This window comes from Sciurus vulgaris (genome assembly GCF_902686455.1).
Source record: "Sciurus vulgaris genome assembly, chromosome: 8".
NCBI lineage: Eukaryota > Metazoa > Chordata > Mammalia > Rodentia > Sciuridae > Sciurus > Sciurus vulgaris.
This window is the reverse complement of record NC_136468.1, coordinates 103,682,017-103,700,958: the sequence shown is the minus strand read 5'-3', so window position 1 is coordinate 103,700,958 and position 18,942 is coordinate 103,682,017. Positions and strand designations below refer to the sequence as shown.

Sequence of the window (18,942 nt, the reverse complement as noted above, 5' to 3'; positions counted from 1 at the left end):
TAGTTATCTGTTCTAAGCCTCATTTCTTCCTGTTGGAGGAAGAGTGATAATGTCACAAAAGTGTTCTAAGGATTAAATGAAATAATGAAGAGCACAAGGAATACCATTCCCTTTTGAGTCCCTACTATGTGCCAGTGACTGTGTTAGGTTCTTTACATAGACTTTTTGTTTGCTTAATCCTCACAACCATGAAGTGCAAACACTGTTGGGCAGATGGCTATGGCTCTGTGAAGTCAAATCCCTTTGGTTTGAGAGGCAGTGGCATGTCTATGTGCACACAGATGCACATGTGCTATAAGGTTTCAATTAAATAACCTTATGGTAATTATCAGTGATGCCAAAGTCTTTCTGAAAATCAAAAGAACTGTAAATTAAGACATGTGAACATTTGCATAATTTTTCCCATTCCTTTGATACTTTTTGAGGGTTATATTTTATGAAAACATATGTTTATAGCCAGAGTTATACTTAGTTGCTGTTACGTAAGGAACTACATCTTACACATACAGTTTATTTGGCCATAGTTCACTTCAATAAGAACCATGAGTGGACATGAGTGCAAAAGGTCCAAAACTCAGAAACATTCTTATATACAATTTGATTTTGCAAATGACATAATTGCTGGTATTCCATGAGAATGCATGCTTTCAAAATTTCAACTATTTTATACAGCATTTTCTGTAAACACTAGTTATCAATTGAGAAACTCTACCCAAGTATAGCATTTCACCTTGCTATGGAAATGTCACATATGATGATTAAATCCTATATACAAGATAGTGAATAAGTGAAATAATATTCTTAATAGTAAAGCAAACTTTAATTTCTACCTTTGCAGAAAAGTGCTTCATTGATGGTTTCTTTTAATTATTATCTTAGACTTTTGTACTGTCTTGTACATATAACCAGTCATACACTAATAAAGGAAAGGGAAGGATTTGTTTAATTGAATGTTGTGGCCCAGGCAGTAAAATTAATGGGAGAGGCCAAGGAAACATAATACCATTATAATTTGACTCTCCATCAGACTCTATTATTGCAGCTTATAGGCATCTTGGGGCATGGCCTACTGGCTATAGCCTAGTGATATGAGATCCCAGTCACAGGTTTACCCTATGGCGTGTCTCTCCAGGAGTCTCTGGACAGGCATCGACAGCTTTCCTAAGAAGCGCTTGATGATGGGGCGGCTCTTGGCGAACTTATCTTTCACCTCGATTTCCAGCACGTCAGTGGGCAAGGACACAAAACTGAATTGCTGCAATGAAAGAATATGTCACATCAATTAACTGCGAGGTTCAAGGGCTGGCCAGTTCCCAGTCCATCTGCCTCGAGGACGTCATTGTAAAAATCCCCAGCTGCAATATTTATATCAAGGTCTTAGAAATGCTTGAGCTCTGCTTATTCAGTAAATGAGGGGTGACAATGAGATGCTCCCTCAAGGCTTAAAAATGGGGTTATTCTTTGAGATCCAAATAATAAAATCAGCACAAATTAAAGAGAAAGAATTCTACCCAGGTCTCACCTTACTTGACCAAAGGCATTATTATACTTGAAGAAAGAACCAGCACAAACCCATCTGTAATTAAGGACATGTGCTTTAAATCAACAAAGTCATATTGTATTTCATGATTATAATGTCAGAGAATTTTTTCAACAAATTTCATGATACCACGTTTTCTTGAGAGAGGGAAAAGACAAGAACTTTCATTCTATGTTGGCAGAAATGTAAATTGATTTGACCTTTGGAAAGGGAATTATAGATATTTTTGGCTTTCTTAAACTACAAATCCCTTCAACCCATAATTCAAATTCTGGGAATTTCCTTCTTGATTAACTCACACAACTCTGCAAAAAAGATGTATTTTATAAGGATGTTCATTGGAACATTACTAACAATAGCAAAAGACTAGAAAAGCAAAACCAAAATGAAATAACAACAACAAAATTCCAAAACTGTATATCATTAGGAAGCTGGGTAAACGAAGGATGGTAAATATTTGAAACAGAACTCTACTGTCATTAAAAAGAAATGGGTAGATCCACATGCACAGATTAAATGAAAAAGCAAAGCACAGAGGAATATGAAGAGTGGAATTCCATTTGTACTTAGAACCACAGAGAAAATGCTTGAGATTACCCTCCAAACTGTGAACTCTGAACTGTGTACTCTCGGGAGTACACTGGTAGCGAGGAGAGGAAGCTGGTCTTCTACATTTTATTTCATTCAATTCTAAATTGTTCATTTGTTAAGTAGCATATGGTGTGACTTAAAATGAAAGCATCAAAGAAAGACTGTGACCATCAGAAGTTGGCTTGGTCATCAATAAAGGTGCAGAAAGGAGACTCAGGAAGGTGAACATTGACATTACCCAGCCTGGACTATCTAGGAGGAGGAAGTCATAATTCACCTTAAACCATACTGTACCCTTAAGGTCTGTGAAACAGTTGAAAAATTGAATTATTTTCTTTTATCCTGATTAATTCCTTATAGCAAATATTTTAACTTTAGTTAATTTCTCTTTACAGAGATAAAATATGTTGGGCATACTAGTGTTAATATCTCCTCTGTTGCAGTCAGGATGAGCTGGCATGGTATAGTAACAACCAAATTCCAAATCTTAGTGACTTAAGATGATAACATTGGATTCCTTGTTCTCATGCTCATTGTGGGTTGTTGGAGCAGCCACCCTCTCAAGCATTACCAGTCACTGAGAGGTGAAGAGAACTCAAGAGGATTTTCTCTTGCAAATAAATATTCACTTCCAAACACAATTCCTCATCAGAACTGGATACATGCCCCATTCAACCTCAGGAAGCAGGAAGAATGATTCTACAGTGTATCTGGAAGGCTCAAAAAGAGCAGAAATACTTGACAAATAGTACAAATAACTTCCACACTCTCCATGTAGTACTTCTAATTTCATTGTAGCTATATCTTTATATACATATATGCATATAAAGATATATATATATATACATAATTATACATATTTACAGGGTACCAAATGATGTTTCACTAAATGTATACATTTCACAATGTTCAAATAAGGGCTAAGTATAGAGTCTAAATATTAGAATATTTATCATTTCTTTGTTGTGAAGACACACAGTACCTTTTCTCCTAGTTTTTTTGAAATATACATTATCATCATCTATAGTTATCCGACTGTGCAACAGAACACTAGAGTTTATTTCTCCTATTTTACTGCCATTTAATACCCATTTATCAACCTTTCTCCATCTTTCCCTCCCCTATTCTCCTTGGTGTCTGGTAACCCTCTTCTCTCAAACCTTTAAAAACTTTTTAAAGATTTCATAAGATCATAAGGTATTTGTCTTTTTTGCCTGATTATGGTCTTCTAATTTCCATTATAAGTTAGTTTCAGTTAATTAATACATAATTTCTAAGAATTAATCATTCCTTGTACTGAAAAAACTGAATTTGGGGATATCAAGTATGAGGTTCAAGTTTAGAAACAGGTACTATTCTAAGAAGGTCTGTGTGAGATTTCAGTAGTCCTGACTGTCTCAAGTCCTTAAAAATTCTGTAGTTCAGTTATTTCCATTCTGGAGTGCATTATAATAGATCATCTGAACTAAATGCCCAACAAAAAGGTTAGATACACTATAGTGTATGCATATGCTAGAACTGTTTATCATTTTCTAGTTAGTATAATTTAAATTATAATTTCTATATAATTATGTATAATTACAATATAATTAAGACATATTAAATGCTAATAAGATGGGAAATGCTTGTTTTACAATATTATGTGACAAAAGCAGGACAAATAATTACATATAATTCATGATCATAATACCATAATGTTTACAATATAAATAGAAAAATGACTGGAAATAGTTACAATAAATTTTAACAGTAGTTGTTTATATCAAATAAGAACATGTTTCCCCCATTTCCTTTTTATATTTTCTGTACATTCTGTAGTGAGTATCTATTAATGAAAAACTTAATGACCTTTATTGAAATGAGATTATTTCCACCTACGGTACCCTGCATGGGACACTGAAGTGAGCTTATCACAATGTACTCTGGAACTCAGTGGCAACTCCTGGGTTCTTTCCTCCTACCACAAAACTTCTTTTCCAACCCCTGTTCCCTTGTCCATTCTTCATCCCAGACATCAACCTCTCTCCTCCAGGCCCTTGTCTCCATGCCTTGGTCATTGGAATTCACGTACTCTCAATCCCTAGGTCAGGCTCTGCTAAGAACTAGGGAGGAGTGCTGAAAATGTTAAAGTCTGTCTATTCGTGGACAAGGTACTTGAGTCTAAGGCCAGGGAATAAATTTTGCCTGGATGTATCAGCTGACCCAGCTTTTATTTAAAGTTTTTGAAGAACCTTCAGAGTGAGGTAAACGTGACTTTTATTCCTAGATCTGCACATAAAAGTTCTTGACTCTATCAATCATAGCCTCTCCAAACCTCAGCATCCTCACCTATAGAATGGGAAAATAAGGTCCATGCCATGTTAAATAAAGGGGTATTTCCCTTTCCATTCCTTTCTATTCAGACTCTACCTGTCCCATTCTCTGCCATTTCCTCCTTTTGAGTCTCCAATTATTGGACTTCCTTCAAATTTGCTAACTCATTTCAGTTGTCTCTTAATGACCAATGATTCTATACAGGTGTCTGTAGTAATCCATAGGCCTGTTTCAAATGTTTAATGTTCAGACAAAAGCTGGTTTTCCAACTTCTAAACCCACTCTATTTTTGTATCCAGGGAATAGCCTGCTTATTGGTCAAAAGAGAAATTCATGAACTATATCTGCAAAAGATTTTTTTTTTAATTTTGCTAGTGAATTTTTTTTTTTTTTTTTGGTATTGGGTATTGAACCCAGGAGCACTCAACCACGAGCCACATCCCCAGCCTTGGGCTTGCAGCTCCAAGCCCTTTGCTGTTTTGGGAATTTTAACTCCTTGTATCTTAATGAACTCCTTGTACTTGTAAAAGAAACCAGTATGAAAATCAAAGAGCAAATCTTGGACAAATTTAAGGGTCTGAAGCCTGACCATTTTCCATCTTCATTCTCTCTTGCTCATGAGCATTTCAGAGCAACTCTAACACATGCTTGGGTCAACCAAATGAATAAATGTCCTATTTCCTCCTAAGTCCTAAAATTGCCCTAAATAAAGGACTTTTGGCGCTTAGGGATGAGAGCACATAGTTTCATAGATCACCTCTCCATCAGAACGTTGGATTCTGAACTCTCTGAGTTTCACTTTAGAAACTGCCAGACGTTTTAAAACTGGGCAGCAATGACAGAAAGAAGGCTAACATGAGAGCCAACGTTGGGGCCATATGAGTTGGAATGGCGGCTACAATGTTCCTAAGGTGCAAAGCATCCTTTTGGTTAAAAGTGAACTTTCTTTTGTTTAGGCACAAGTTGTTTGGATTTTTACGTTTGTTTTGGCCCACCAGTTCTTAGCCTTGGTTCTCATTAGAATCATCTGGAGAGCTTTCACAACAGTAGACCTTCCTGGACCCCATTCCTGACTAATTAAGTTAGACTACCTTGAAGATGAAGTTGGCACTGGTAGTGTGTCAAGCCTCCAGGTGAATCTGCTGTGTAACCAGGGAAGAAAGCACAGTTTTCCCATTTTAATATCAAATATCATTATCAGGAAACTATTCCTTACAATGAATCTAAATTTTCTTCTGTGGACTAAATAGCCAATATCTGATGACCTGTAACATTTTTTTCAGACCCCCGTTTAATAGTTTATTTCTAAAAACATTTAATAAGTTGTAAATTTATAAATATGTGTATACTAAACCCCAAAATTAGACAATCCAGATCACTTTAGTAATCCATAAGCATGAAGAATGAGACTCCATTTGCACAGATGTAAATAGCATAGTCATTGCATATATATACACACATATATGTACAAACACACGTGTATATATATATACACAATGTATATCATTTGTAATCAAATGAACAATTCTCCTCAAAAAGAACAGATTCTACTTAGTTCTAGTCAGAATACTATAAATTCCAAATTAAGAAGGGTTAACTGTATTTGAGGCCTGCCAAAGCTTAAGGATTAATCTCTTCAGCCATTTGTTTCCTACTTAGATTTGTATGCATGGATAAATTGTGTGTTGTGTGGCTTTTGCTAGTGAATTTTTTTTTTTTTTGGTACTGGGGATTGAACCCAGGGGCACTCAACCACTAGCCACATCCCCAGCCCTTTTTATATTTTACTTAGAGACAGGGTCTCGCTAAGTTGCTTAGAGCCTCACTAAATTGCTCAGGCTGGCTTTGGACTCACCATCCTCCTACCTTAGCCTCCTGAGCCGCTAGGATTACAAGTATGCACCATTATGCCCAGCTTTGCTTGTGAAATTTAAACCAACAATATACTGCTAGTAACTGGCTCACAGAGTTGTTGTACAAAATCATTCTTTGGTTCTATTCTAAACTTATAGTCCAGAAAATTTAATTGTCCTCACCTAAGTACGTACAACTGTTATATCCAGGAGAAAAATACTGGGACCTTAAATCAAGGTGGCTCTATTTTCATTATTCTGCTGGAAATTCACATTTAAATACAAGAATTTAATCTACACAGTGGGAGAAAATATTTTGGAATCCCATATTCAGACCCAGTCATTCTTGAAAAAAAAGAGGTACATAATTTCTGGATAATTTAGCAGGAAGTTACAATCTTCCCAGCAAATTTTTCAAAATTTCAAGCAGTTCATCAAATTTTTGAATTAATCATTCTGAATTCACTGTTTTCAAAAACTGGTCTTAAGCAAAGGTCTGAAATCTAGGTAACTACCGTGGGTTCCTACCATGCAACCCAGCCCAAGAAAGTACTTCAAAATGTCTTAGAGTTGTTTTCAACTTAGGGGAAAAAGGAGATTCCACTAAATTCTAAAATCGTATGTTGACAAGGGTCTGGTTTACCAGGTTGGACTCCCAAAGCAATTCCACATTTTACTAGGATAGGAGAGTTCAAGATGATTTCCCTGTGGGTAAATGTTAGCTATTCTCTACTGACATTATCATTACCACCTTTCCTAAATACATGAAAAATTTGGAGAATAAGTATATTTTTACTTAGCACCAAATATAACTGCTGACTTATTTTTTAATTTTGAAAGACTATTTTAAGAGACTCTGTAAAAGTATGGAAACTAAGAATTGGAGTTTTTCTTTGGTATTGAGAATTTAACTCAGAGGTACTCAACCACTGAGCCACATCCCCAGTCCTATTTTTGTATTTGATTTAGAGACAGGGTCTCTCTGAATTGCTTAGCACCTCGCTGTTGCTGAAGCTGGTTTTGAACTCACAATCCTCCTGCCTCAGCCTCCTGAGCTGCTGGGATTTCAGGCATGTGCCACCATGCCTGGCAAGAATTGGAGATTTTAAGAGAATCTAAATTTTAAAAATGAAATCTTTCACACATACTTTTCCTTACACAAAACTTCCTAAACAAGTTATATTTAAATATCCTGCTTAAAATTTTAAAAAATCAAACACTTTTCATTTAAAAGAAGTGGGAAATTATCTAAGATATGATGGGGGTAAATGATGAGTTATATATATCCAATTCAAATTACTTTAAAACCCAAATATCAAATATAAAGCAAAATATTTCTTAAAAAAGTAGATATTCACTTTCCCCTTCACAAAGTTAGTCACATTAAACAGAAGAAATACACATGAGCTGAGACATTGCCTTCCTTTGATATATGCATAAATTCCATGTTTTCCAAGTTTTTAGATTTATATAATGAAAAAATATATATTTCTATTTTTGTAGACAGGTCAACTAGTTGAATTAAATGAATGCAATCATTTATATTGGTTGTTACATACTGAGCAGGGTTTATGCTTTCTTTTTTTTTTATTTTTTAGTATCTTTGCACATGAAGTATAAATATCTTGTTTTGCCATAGACAAGTGCAAACTATTTTTTTAGGTCAACTTTTCCAAATCACAAAAGGTTCAAAGCCATAAAGGGGAAAACTGGATTCTATACTTTCTTCTTTGTCTTGTGCTTTTTCCCTCTCAAACTCTGACATTTTCTTGGCTGCAATAAATAATGCTGTTAGAAGTTGATGACTGAGGGAAGATTCAAGGTAGTGGATTAGAAGAGGGCTGCATTCCTAGTTGCTCTGTGACTCAAAATTCAAGCAGTGGGAGTAGTGCTTCTCAGTGAGATGGATGTGTGAAAAAGGGATTTCACACATAAGAGTGGAAAAGAAATACCTTCCAACAGATGCATAAAACCCAACAAAAGAATACAAGAAATATGAAAAAACTAGCTGCCATAAGACCTCTTACAGCCCATAATTCACCAGTAACTGACCCCCCCAAATATTGAAGTGGTGAAATATCAGATAAAGAATTCAAAAGAATAATTATAAAAGTGATCAATGAATTCTAAAAAAACACAGAAAATGAACTGAATGAATTAAGAATATCAGTACAGGATATGAATGAGAAATTCAATAAGGAGACAGAGATATTGAAAAAGAACCAAACAGAAATCTAGGAAATGAAAGATACAATCAATCAAATAAAATGTTCCATCTATTAGAGTCTCTCTAATAGAGTATACCATGTTGAAGAAAGAATCTCAGAACTAGAAGACAAAGTGACTAGCATTGAATATTCAGACAGTGTTAAAGAAATAAGTAACCATAATCAGAACATATAAGAACTCTGAGACAACATTAAGAGACCAAATTTAAGAATCATTGGGATTGAGGAATATTGTGAGATACAGGCTAATGGAATGGATAAACTCTTCAGGGAAACAATAACAGAAAGTTTTTCATACCTCGAGAATGAGATAGACATCCAAATACAGAAGGTGTTCAGAATTCCAAATAGATGAGATCGAAAAAGAACCTCTCCATGACATATTATAATTAAAATGCCTAACATACAGAACAAGACTAGAATTTTAAAAGCCTCAAAAGAAAAATGTCATGTACAACTAATTAGAAAAAAATAAAATAATTTTTTTTAAAGAAAAATGTCAAGTCACATTTAGAGGCAAGCCTATCAGAATCTGATTTCTTAGCACAAATTCTAAAAGCCAAAAGGGCTTGGAATGATGTGCCCCAAGTCCTGAAAGAAAATGACTGCCAACCAGCATTGCTATATCCAGCAAAACTATCCTTCAAAACCTAATCAGAAATTAAAACCTTCCAAGATAAGCAGAAACTAAAAGATGACACTAAGATTCTATAGTGCTAAACTGGCACTACAGAATTTATTTGAAGAAATATTCCACACAGAAGAAATAAAACAAAACAAATCCCAGAGCTCACAAATGAGCAAATCTCATTTGAAAAGTATCTAAACAAATGAGAAACAGGACCACATTAAACATGATAAATAAATAAAAATGTCAGACTACTTCTCTATAATAACTTTAAATGTAAATAGTCTCAACTCTACAATTAAAAGAAATGGGCTGGCAGAATGGATTAACAAATAAGACCTTTGCTTAAAAGCAAAGAAAGCCACAGATTGAAACTGAAAGGATAGAAATTGACATATCATGCAAATGGAGCCTGAAAACAAGCAGAAGTAGCTAATCACATATCTGACAAAGCAGATTTCAAACCAAAATTAATCAGAAGAGACAAAGAAACTTACTTCATACTAGTAGAGGGAACAGTCAAACAAGAAGATAGAACAATAGTAAATATTTATGTCCCAAATGTGGTTGCAACTAATTACATATAAAAGGACACTACTCAAAGTGACACCTCAGATAAACCCCAGTACAATAATATTGGGTGGTTTCAACAGATCTTCCTTACCATTACATAGGTGATTAAGACAAACTTGATAAAGACTCTGTGGACTTGAAAAATATTACAAATCAAATGGACTTAACAGAGATTTATAGAATATTTAATTCAACAACAGGATACCAGAGTTAGGGGGTCATGGAGGCTTCCACCATAATTTCTAAGGAAGGCCGGGATGCCAGGAAAAGTCTAGCAATTTCGGAATTCCTGCAGACTGCCCCCAAAAGAATGATACATGGAGATGTGAGAAGGAAGCTGAAGCTCCAGTGGAGATCCCCAGGATTAAGAAAAGCCAGTACTATGGAACATCTACTAAGGAAAGTTGCAGGAACCGAGCACAGAAAAGCCAAAAGAGAGACCATGTGGTCACCAAGAAAGAACAATACCACAGGGGAGGAGCTATACAAGCCCTTTGGAGAGAACATCACAATCTATAGAATATTTCATTCACCAATAGCTGAATATACTTTCTTTTCAGTGACTTATGTAACCTTCTACAAAATAGACTGTATTTTAGGCCACAAAGCAACTCTTCAAGAACACAAAAAATTGATATATTTCCTTGCATCTTATCATATTATGATGGAATAAAGTTAGAAATAAAAAGGCAAAACCCTACAAAACTACACAAACACATGGAGATTGAACAGTATACTTTTGAATGATGAATGAGTGATAGAAGGAATCAGGGGAGAAATTTAAAACATTCTTTGACTCAGGCGAGAATAGTGATACAACATACCAGAACCTGTGGGACACTATGAAGACAGTTCTAAGAGGAAAGTTTATAGCTATGAGTAACTACATAACAAAATCAAAATGATCTCAACTAAATCACCTACTGATACATCTCAAAGTCCTTTGAAAAAGAAGAATGAACCAATTCCAGAATCTGCAGAAGGAAGGAAATAATTAAGGTTAGAACTGAAATCGATGAACTTGAGAATAAAAAAAAAAGAAAGAAACAATATAAAGGACCCATGAAACTGAGTTGGTTCTTTGAAACAAATTATTCCTTGAAATAGAAAGGGATGAAACAACTTAAAATTTATTCTATGAAGTCAGTATTACACTCATACCAAAACCAGATAAGACACATCAAGGAAAGAAGTCTACAGACCAATATCCCTGATGAACTTAGATGCAAAAATCCTTACTGAAATATTAGCAAGTTGTATTCAGCAATATAGTAAGAAGACTGCACCCCATGACTAAGTAGGTTTTGTTCAACAGATGCAAGAATAGTTTAACATTCACAAATCAATAAATGTAATTGATCATATAAATAGAATTAAGGACAAAAGTCACTTAGTCATCTCGATAGATGCAGAGAAGGCCTTTCACAAAATTCAGCGCCCATTCATGATAAAAACACTGCAGACACTAGGGTTAGAAGGAACCTCCATTGACATCATAAAGGCTATATGTGAAAAACCCAAAGCCAACCTCACAGTAAATGGGGAAAATTGAAAGCATTTCCTTTAAAATCCAGGACAAGACAAGGATGTCCATTCTCACAATTCTTATTTAATATAGTGCTAGATATATTAGCCAGAGCAATTAGGAAAGATAAGGAAATAAAAGGGACAAAAAGTAGAAAGGAAGAAGTCAAATAATCGTTTGCTGATGATAAGATCTTTTACCTAGAAGTTCCAAAAAATTTCACCAAAAGACTGCTAGAGCTAATAGACCAATTTGGCAAAGTAGCAGGTTATAAAATCAACATACAAAAATCAATAGCTTTCCTATATACCAACAATGAATCTGCTGAGAAAGAAATTGGGAAAACAATTCCATTCATAATAGCCTCGAAGAAAAATAAAATACCTGGGGATAAATAGAATCAAGAAGGGGAAAGAATTCTACAATGAAAACTATAGAACATAAAAGAAAGAAATTGAAGAACTCAGAGGATGGAAAGACCTTCCATGTTGATAGATAGGTTGAATTAATATTGTTAAAATGGCCATACTACCAAAAGCAATATGGAGATTCAAGATTCAATGCAATCCCCATCAAAATACCAATGATGTTCTTCACAGAACTAGAAAAAACAGTCCTAAAATTATTTAGAGTAATAAAAGATGCAGAATAGCCAAAGCAATTCTAAGCCAAAAAAAAAAAAAAAAAAAAAAAAAGAAATTTTGGAGGCATCACAATACCTGACTTCAAATTATACTACAGAGCTACAGTGACAAGAATTGCATGGGAATGGCATAAAAAGGAATACAGAGACCAATGGCACTGAATAAAGGACATAGAAACAAACACGCACAGATACAGTTATCTGACACAAAGGTGTCAAAAACATACATTGGTGAAAAAATGCTTTTATAACAAATGGTGCTAGAAAAACTGGTTATCCATATGCAGAAGAATAAAACTAGATCCATATCTCTCACCTTGCACAATAATCAACTCAAAATGGATCAAGAACCTAGGAATAAGACCAGAAACTATGCAACTCCTAGAGAAAAATGTTGGGTTAACACTTCAGCTTATAGCCACAGGCAACAACTTTCCTAATAGGACCCCTAAAGCTTAGAAAATAATGCCAAGAATTAATAAATAGGATTGCATCAAATTAAAAACCTTCTGCATAAAAAAGGAAGCAATTAAGAATGTGAAGAGAGAACCTACAGATTGGGAGAAAATATTTGCTCTATACTCTTCTGACAGAAAATTAATGTCTAGAATACATAAAAAACTCAAAACATTTTACACCAAAAAATCAAATAACCCAATAATAAATCAGCAAATGAATTAGACATTTCTTAAAAGAAGAAATGCAAATGACCAACAAATATATGAAAAATGTTCAACATCATTAGCAATTCAGGCAATGAAAATCAAAACTACACCCATAATTCATCTCATACCAGTTAGAATGGCAGTTGTCAGAATAGAAATAATAATAAATGCTGGAGAGGATGTTGAGAAAAAGGAACACTTTGATACTGTTTGTGGGATTGTAAATTAGTACAACTGCTATGCAAATCAGTATGGAGGTTTCTTAACAGACTAGGCATGAAACCACCATATGATCCAGCTATATCACTCCTTAGTATTTATCCTAAAGAATTAATGATACATACATACCCATATTTATATGACAGTACAATTCACAATACTAATCTATGCAATCAGCCTACATACCCATCAATGAATGGATGGATAAAGAAAATGTGAATGGAGATTAAAAAAACACAATGGAGTTTTATTCAGCCATAAAGAAAAATAAAATTGTCATTTGCAGGAAAATGGATGGAACCAAAGAATATCATGTTAAGTAAAATAAGTCAAATTCCAAAGGTCGAGGGTTGTATGCTTTCTCTCATATGTGGAAGCTGGAGAGGAAAAAGGAAAAGAACAGTGGGGGGCAGATTAAATGAAAATCAATGGACTAAGGGATTGGAGGCAGGGAGGGAGCAGGGACAGGCTGGGGAGTGATATTGATCAAATTATACTGTTCCATTGTGTGCATGTATGAATGTATAACACAAATTCCATCATTATGTACTACTATAATGCACCAATAAAAACAATGGGGGGAAAAAAAGAAAGAAGTGATGGCTGAGAATAGCCCTCACTTTCTTGTTGGAAATTTTGTTGACATACTGCTACTACTTCTTTCACAGTATTCTTCACTCAGAACCAGGCCTTCATCAAAAGAAAGGGAAATACTATCAGGTTTGTAGTGCTTCCTTTGTCCTCCAGTTAATTCATCTGATTCTTCTTCTAATTGTTCTCTTTGTCGATGAGGTAGATGGTCTAGAAATCAAATTTAAAGATTTTTTTTTTTCTGATAGCTCTTGCATGGGTATTTTTTGATCACTCCCACCTTCAAGGTAATACTTGTTCTCACGACCTGCCTGAATCTGATGGCTCTTACTGATTGACTGTTATCAAGTTCATGCAGATCACCATATATTCCTCTTTACTCTCACAGATAAGGTTGACTTTCCAAAGGTGTCTTTTATAAGATCATTTGAACAATACACAATATATTGTTGTTTCTCCTCATGTAATTGTATAGTCATAATATACTGACCAAGATATTATATAACCTCTTTCAGAGTGTATCCTTTTGTGTACCAACTTGTTGCACAGGGCTGTAACTCTGGAGGCTAACCTGAACCTCAGCCACCTTCCAGGGAAAAGGTCTCAGACCACACACGGAGATCTGAGAAGAGCTGTATTCCGGAGAGATGGAGCACTTGTCACAGAGGAAGCCGCTTCTGTCTTTCCTGCACATAACACTGTATTTTGTATTCTTGCAGTTAAGCTAGCCATACATCTTAAAGGTCAAGTCTTGCATAAGCAGTTACTAGCCTATTCAGCAGATAACAGCTTGATAACAGAAAGTAAAAAGCAACTGTGTGAACACAGAAGGTGACAGTTTCTTAGGCAGGAGAAGAACTGTCTTACAGACCACAGGAGAACATCCTGTTCACAGAGCAGAGGAAAGGGGGATGGGGCCCCAGTCCCCTAGTGGCCTGAAAGACACATGCCTTGTTGGCCTCCTCTGGGGGAAAAGACAGAGCCTTAGTCCCTCAGTGACCTGTTTGGTGCATCTGTCTCCTCACAGAATGCCACACAGGCCTCCCTCCAGGATAAGGGGTCCACACCAACTGACTTTAACAGCTTCAAAGGCAATGGCTTTGGTCTAACCAATGTCTTTTGTTCTAAAGTTAGAATCTGTGAGGTAACTACAGGTCATCAGGAGGCAAACCCGTTGGTAATGTACATTTCCCTGTTCCTTATCAAGTGGGATTTTTTGCTGTTGGAAAAGGTCCCTCAATGGTTTCCAGTTCCCTTCATGAGGCATATGAAAGCTGAAGATGATTCCACTCACTGGGATCAGGCCCCTGGGAACTCCAACACACCAAGTCTGTGGAAGAAGGAGGCTCCTGAAGCAGAAAGAGCAGGACCTCAGTCACAGGGAACAGGATGGCGCTTCAGGATTGGTTTCTTGCTCTATCTTCCTCCCAGTCACATACAGACACAACAGAATCGAACGCTGAATTCTAGAAGTGAGCACTACCTTATGGAAGTAGCCTGATCGTTAGGGGCATTTGGTGTATACAGGCCAATAGTTTGTTGCTTTGCCTTCTTTCTTTCTTCTCTCTCTCTCTCTTTTTATTTTTGTGGTACTGGGGTTGAACCTGGGGCCTGTCACATGCTAGGTAAGCAGTCATCTACCACTGAAGTACATCCCAGCCCCATTTGTTGCATTGTTCTTAATGGCAGTGGATGGAAGTGGGTCTCTACTCATTAGAGTTATTAACACCTCTCTAGATGTGACAACCAAGAACATTTCCAGACATTGCTTATTGTCTTCCTGGGGACAAAACACCTTACTGAGAAATACTAATGTGCATGGACTATCTTTAGTTTTTCCAGAGAGGTATTAGGACTGATGTTCCAAGATATGGGGTATTTATTTTATTTATGCTATTAATAAGCCATTTGTAGGACTAAGATGCTTTATTTTATTCCATCTTGCTTTAAAAAGGATCTGAGGAAGATCTTACAGAACTTCCATAAATTGAATTTAGTGAAATAAACATCATTACCCTATGTACAGGTATGATTACACAAATGGTGTGATGCTACTTCTTGTACAACCAGGAATATGAAAGTTGTACCCCATTTGTGTACAATGAATCAAAAAATAATAACAAAAAAACAGGGTAACTAACTGAAGGACCTAGTTAGAGAGAAGAGAGATGGTACTGGTGGAGGGGAGGAGTCTGATGAACAGGTGGACAACTTTCAAGAAGATGGAATGCCTTAACTAAACCTTAACAGATGAGTAAGCACCTGTGGGATGAAAAAGGGGTGTGGGAAGCATTCCAGGTAGAGAAGTGCCATGGATAAAGGGCAGAAGTTTATAGTGCATGGGGCCCTTTGGGGACTATGTGAGGTTTAATTTTGAGATGAAACTGAATAGATATGTAGAATCCAGATCATGAAGAGCCTCCTGGTCACAGCTCTGACTTATACCAAAAGCATCTGGGAGCAATTCAAGAATCTTAATCGTGCAAGCAACACACTCAGATTTGCATTTTGGAGACGTCACTCTGTGTGTGTGCTGAGGAAGTGGCTCATAGATGGGCCAGGTCTGGAGGAGGTGGATCAGGTAAGACAAGTGAGAAATGAGGAGCAAGCCTGGTAGGCAAGGAGAAAAGGGTGACCGATTTGTACACTAAAGTTAAACATCAGTAGAGTTGTGTGGGAGAGGGAGAGGCCATGGATTTATAAGACTGAATTCCTAAGGGTGAGGTATGTTGGAAGACTTGTTAGCAAAGAATGAAGATAAGATTGAATGGTGAATGCCCCACAGCAAGCAAGGAACAGAGTGATGGAAATCAGGACTTAGGTGTGGCAGAATAGATTATAGGGAAAGAACTGGGAAGCTGGTGATATTTTGGAAAGATCTAGGGTATAAATACTGAAATGGACAGATGTTGGTGAATGGAAGTGAAGGTCAGCGAGATTGAGGAGGTAAAGGAAACTATCAGTCATAAAAGTGGACCTTGATAATCTGGGAGAACTGTAGGTTCTGACTTTCTGTAAAGAAAAAAAGAGACCACAGTTTAGATATGCCCAAAGGTCAATGGCTCATAACCATAAGACTAGGACTTAGGTCATTCTGAGTTCTCTGAAATGCTGTCTCTGATCATAAACACAAAATAAAAGCTTTATATCCTTGTCAGCATGATTCAGAGAAATAAACCAATTGGCTCTAGACAAATCATCTTAAAAATCTATTTGCCCTGGAAATTGAAAATATATATCAGTAATCATGAAAAAAAAGTCAAAGTATTTTCTCTTTTATTGCTTTATAAAAGGTGCTTTTACTGCAGTAAGGGTGCTTCTTAACTTGGTTTGAAGCTCCTGCATGCAATCTGTACTTTTTGTATGACGGTATACTTTAAAAAATTTTCTAATTTGATCTGATTCTGTTTGATGGAATATAATGAAGATAGTGCCATAGGTAGAAAGGTCTTTACTGGATGTTGCAGTTAAGAGTGGGACCCAATGTTGTCTCAATGTAGCTACGACAATAGGGACATTATTGTGAAGGTGATACCATAATCAAAAAGGAGAAGACAGTTGTGGGGAGTGTCAAAGACACGTTAAACAAGATTTGGAAAATATTCTCTTAGGCACTTAGGTAGGGGTATAAGAAAAGATGACTTCAGTCTCAGAGTGTAGAAGCATAGCAATACATTTATGTTCACTGATAAGTTATGGAAGTCAAGAAAGGGAAAGATAAAAAAATGATAGGAATAGTTGATTTAGTTTGGGTCATGTTGAGTTTGAAGAAGTAGAGTGTATTCAGGCTGAAGACACTAATACTAATTAGAAGCTGAGATTAAATGCCTCATAATGTGGAGTAAAAGTGGTCCCAATAGTTAAATAAAAATTACAAGAGGCCACTATTTTAGACTAAGCTCCTTCACTGAACCCCAACAGACCAGACTAAAAATAGAAATGGAGTCACCTCATACTTGAAGTCAAACTGAAACTAAGTTATTTGACCTTTCAAAAAAATCAGGAGAGAAAGAGATAACAGTCAAAATCCCCAAACAGGCCAGTTTCAATTTACATGATAAATTCCTTCTGCTTTAAATCTTTACAAAAAAAAGTAACCTGAAATAACTGGATGCTAATCGGCCAATTTTTTTTAGTTTTCTGTCTCCTTGTCCCCATTTTACATGGAATGCAACTTCTAAGTGACCAATTTACTTTTTGTTCTTTGTTTCTGTCCTTTTCAGCCTTTCTCTGTCTATAAAGTCAACTTCTTTTGCTCAACTCATTGGAACACTTATTCAGTTTGATGGAATGAAGTGTTAATTCTAGAATTGAAAATAAAGTCAATTAAGATCTTTAAATTCTTGTAATTTGTGTATCTTGACGTTGTTATGTGACACAGGTCCTGAAATGCAGTTTGAGTGGCATCTAATTTTCCCTCTCTCAAAGCCAGATATAAGAGGGGAAAATAAAACATCATCTCTGCTCACAAGAGGCTGCCTGGTACCATTCAGCCAACACCATTATTTGCTACTAATGAAAGTTAAATTTACTGACCTTGGAGCTTCCTGTGTAAGTGTTCTCTAAGGGGCAGAAAGAGCAGGAAAGAAGCAAAAGGAGCATGCAAACTGCGCTACCCTTCCTTAGAAACTTACTATCTGTATGACTTCAATTCAGGTGGCACTATTCATTGAACTTAAAAATGATTCTCAAAAAATAGTGCTGCTGAAAGTCAAGGATAACAATAGACAGACAACTCCATTAGTAGAGTAGTAATTGAATCAGGAGAATTTTTTTTTTCTCTCTCAATAGCAACATAACAGGGTTTTATAGTAAGAAGCTGTTGGATTGTAGGAGAAGACCTGTCCCTCTAAGTAGTGTGTAGTTTCACTCTGTCCTGGGAAGAAAGTGCCAGAAACCATTGTTCTGAGAGGAGGGCCTTGTAAATTCAGGGAATCTTACTGCTTTCCATCATAGACTGCTCTTCCAAATTTGTAGTACATGAAAAGTTTGTTTCCGTTTCTTCTTGTGCATAAAAGCAAATGAAATGCTGCGATTAGGTCACCACTGTCTCAGAATCCTCCTAACTTGTCTTCAGCCTTTTTCTTACAGTTGCCAATAAAATTCTGTGAAATACAAATTTGATCATTGTGTTCTCTGATCATTGTGAAACTTCCTCTGATTTCTTATTACCTACAGAATAAAATCTGAATTTCCTAATGACATGTCTGGTTCCTGCCTGCCTTTAGGTTTTATTTATTTCAGTGATTCTCTGAAGACCTCATTTCCCCCACATTTTTACTTCTTATTTAAATAGTTCCCATTTACCTAGATGTTGTTCTCCACTTCTTTGCCTTTCTGAACTCCCAACTCATTCTTCAAAACAACCACTCAAATAAAACTTTCTCTGTGGAGCCCTTTCTGACGGAAACAGCCATTCTTTCTGCTGCTTCAGGATCCCCTGCATAGTTCTCATTATAATGATTTTCCTGGGATCATGAAGATGCACATGTGGTATTTGTATTTAGCAAGCTCTTTGTGTACAGAAAATTGCATGTATATTTTGCATGCTGATAAATGAAGGAATGAAGGAA

The 18,942-nt window shown here is 36.0% G+C and overlaps 1 protein-coding gene across 6 annotated transcripts in view; it reads right to left on the bottom strand.

Moving 5' to 3' along the window:
* HECW1 (HECT, C2 and WW domain containing E3 ubiquitin protein ligase 1) overlaps positions 1 to 18,942 on the bottom strand; it is a 422,686-nt gene that overhangs the window by 126,274 nt on the left and 277,470 nt on the right. For all 6 annotated transcript variants that reach the window (XM_079149876.1, XM_079149880.1, XM_079149879.1 and 3 more), the window contains one exon: positions 1,113 to 1,255. In XM_079149876.1, coding sequence (XP_079006002.1) covers positions 1,113 to 1,255 — 143 coding nt within the window. The remainder of the gene's footprint in view (positions 1 to 1,112; positions 1,256 to 18,942) is intronic.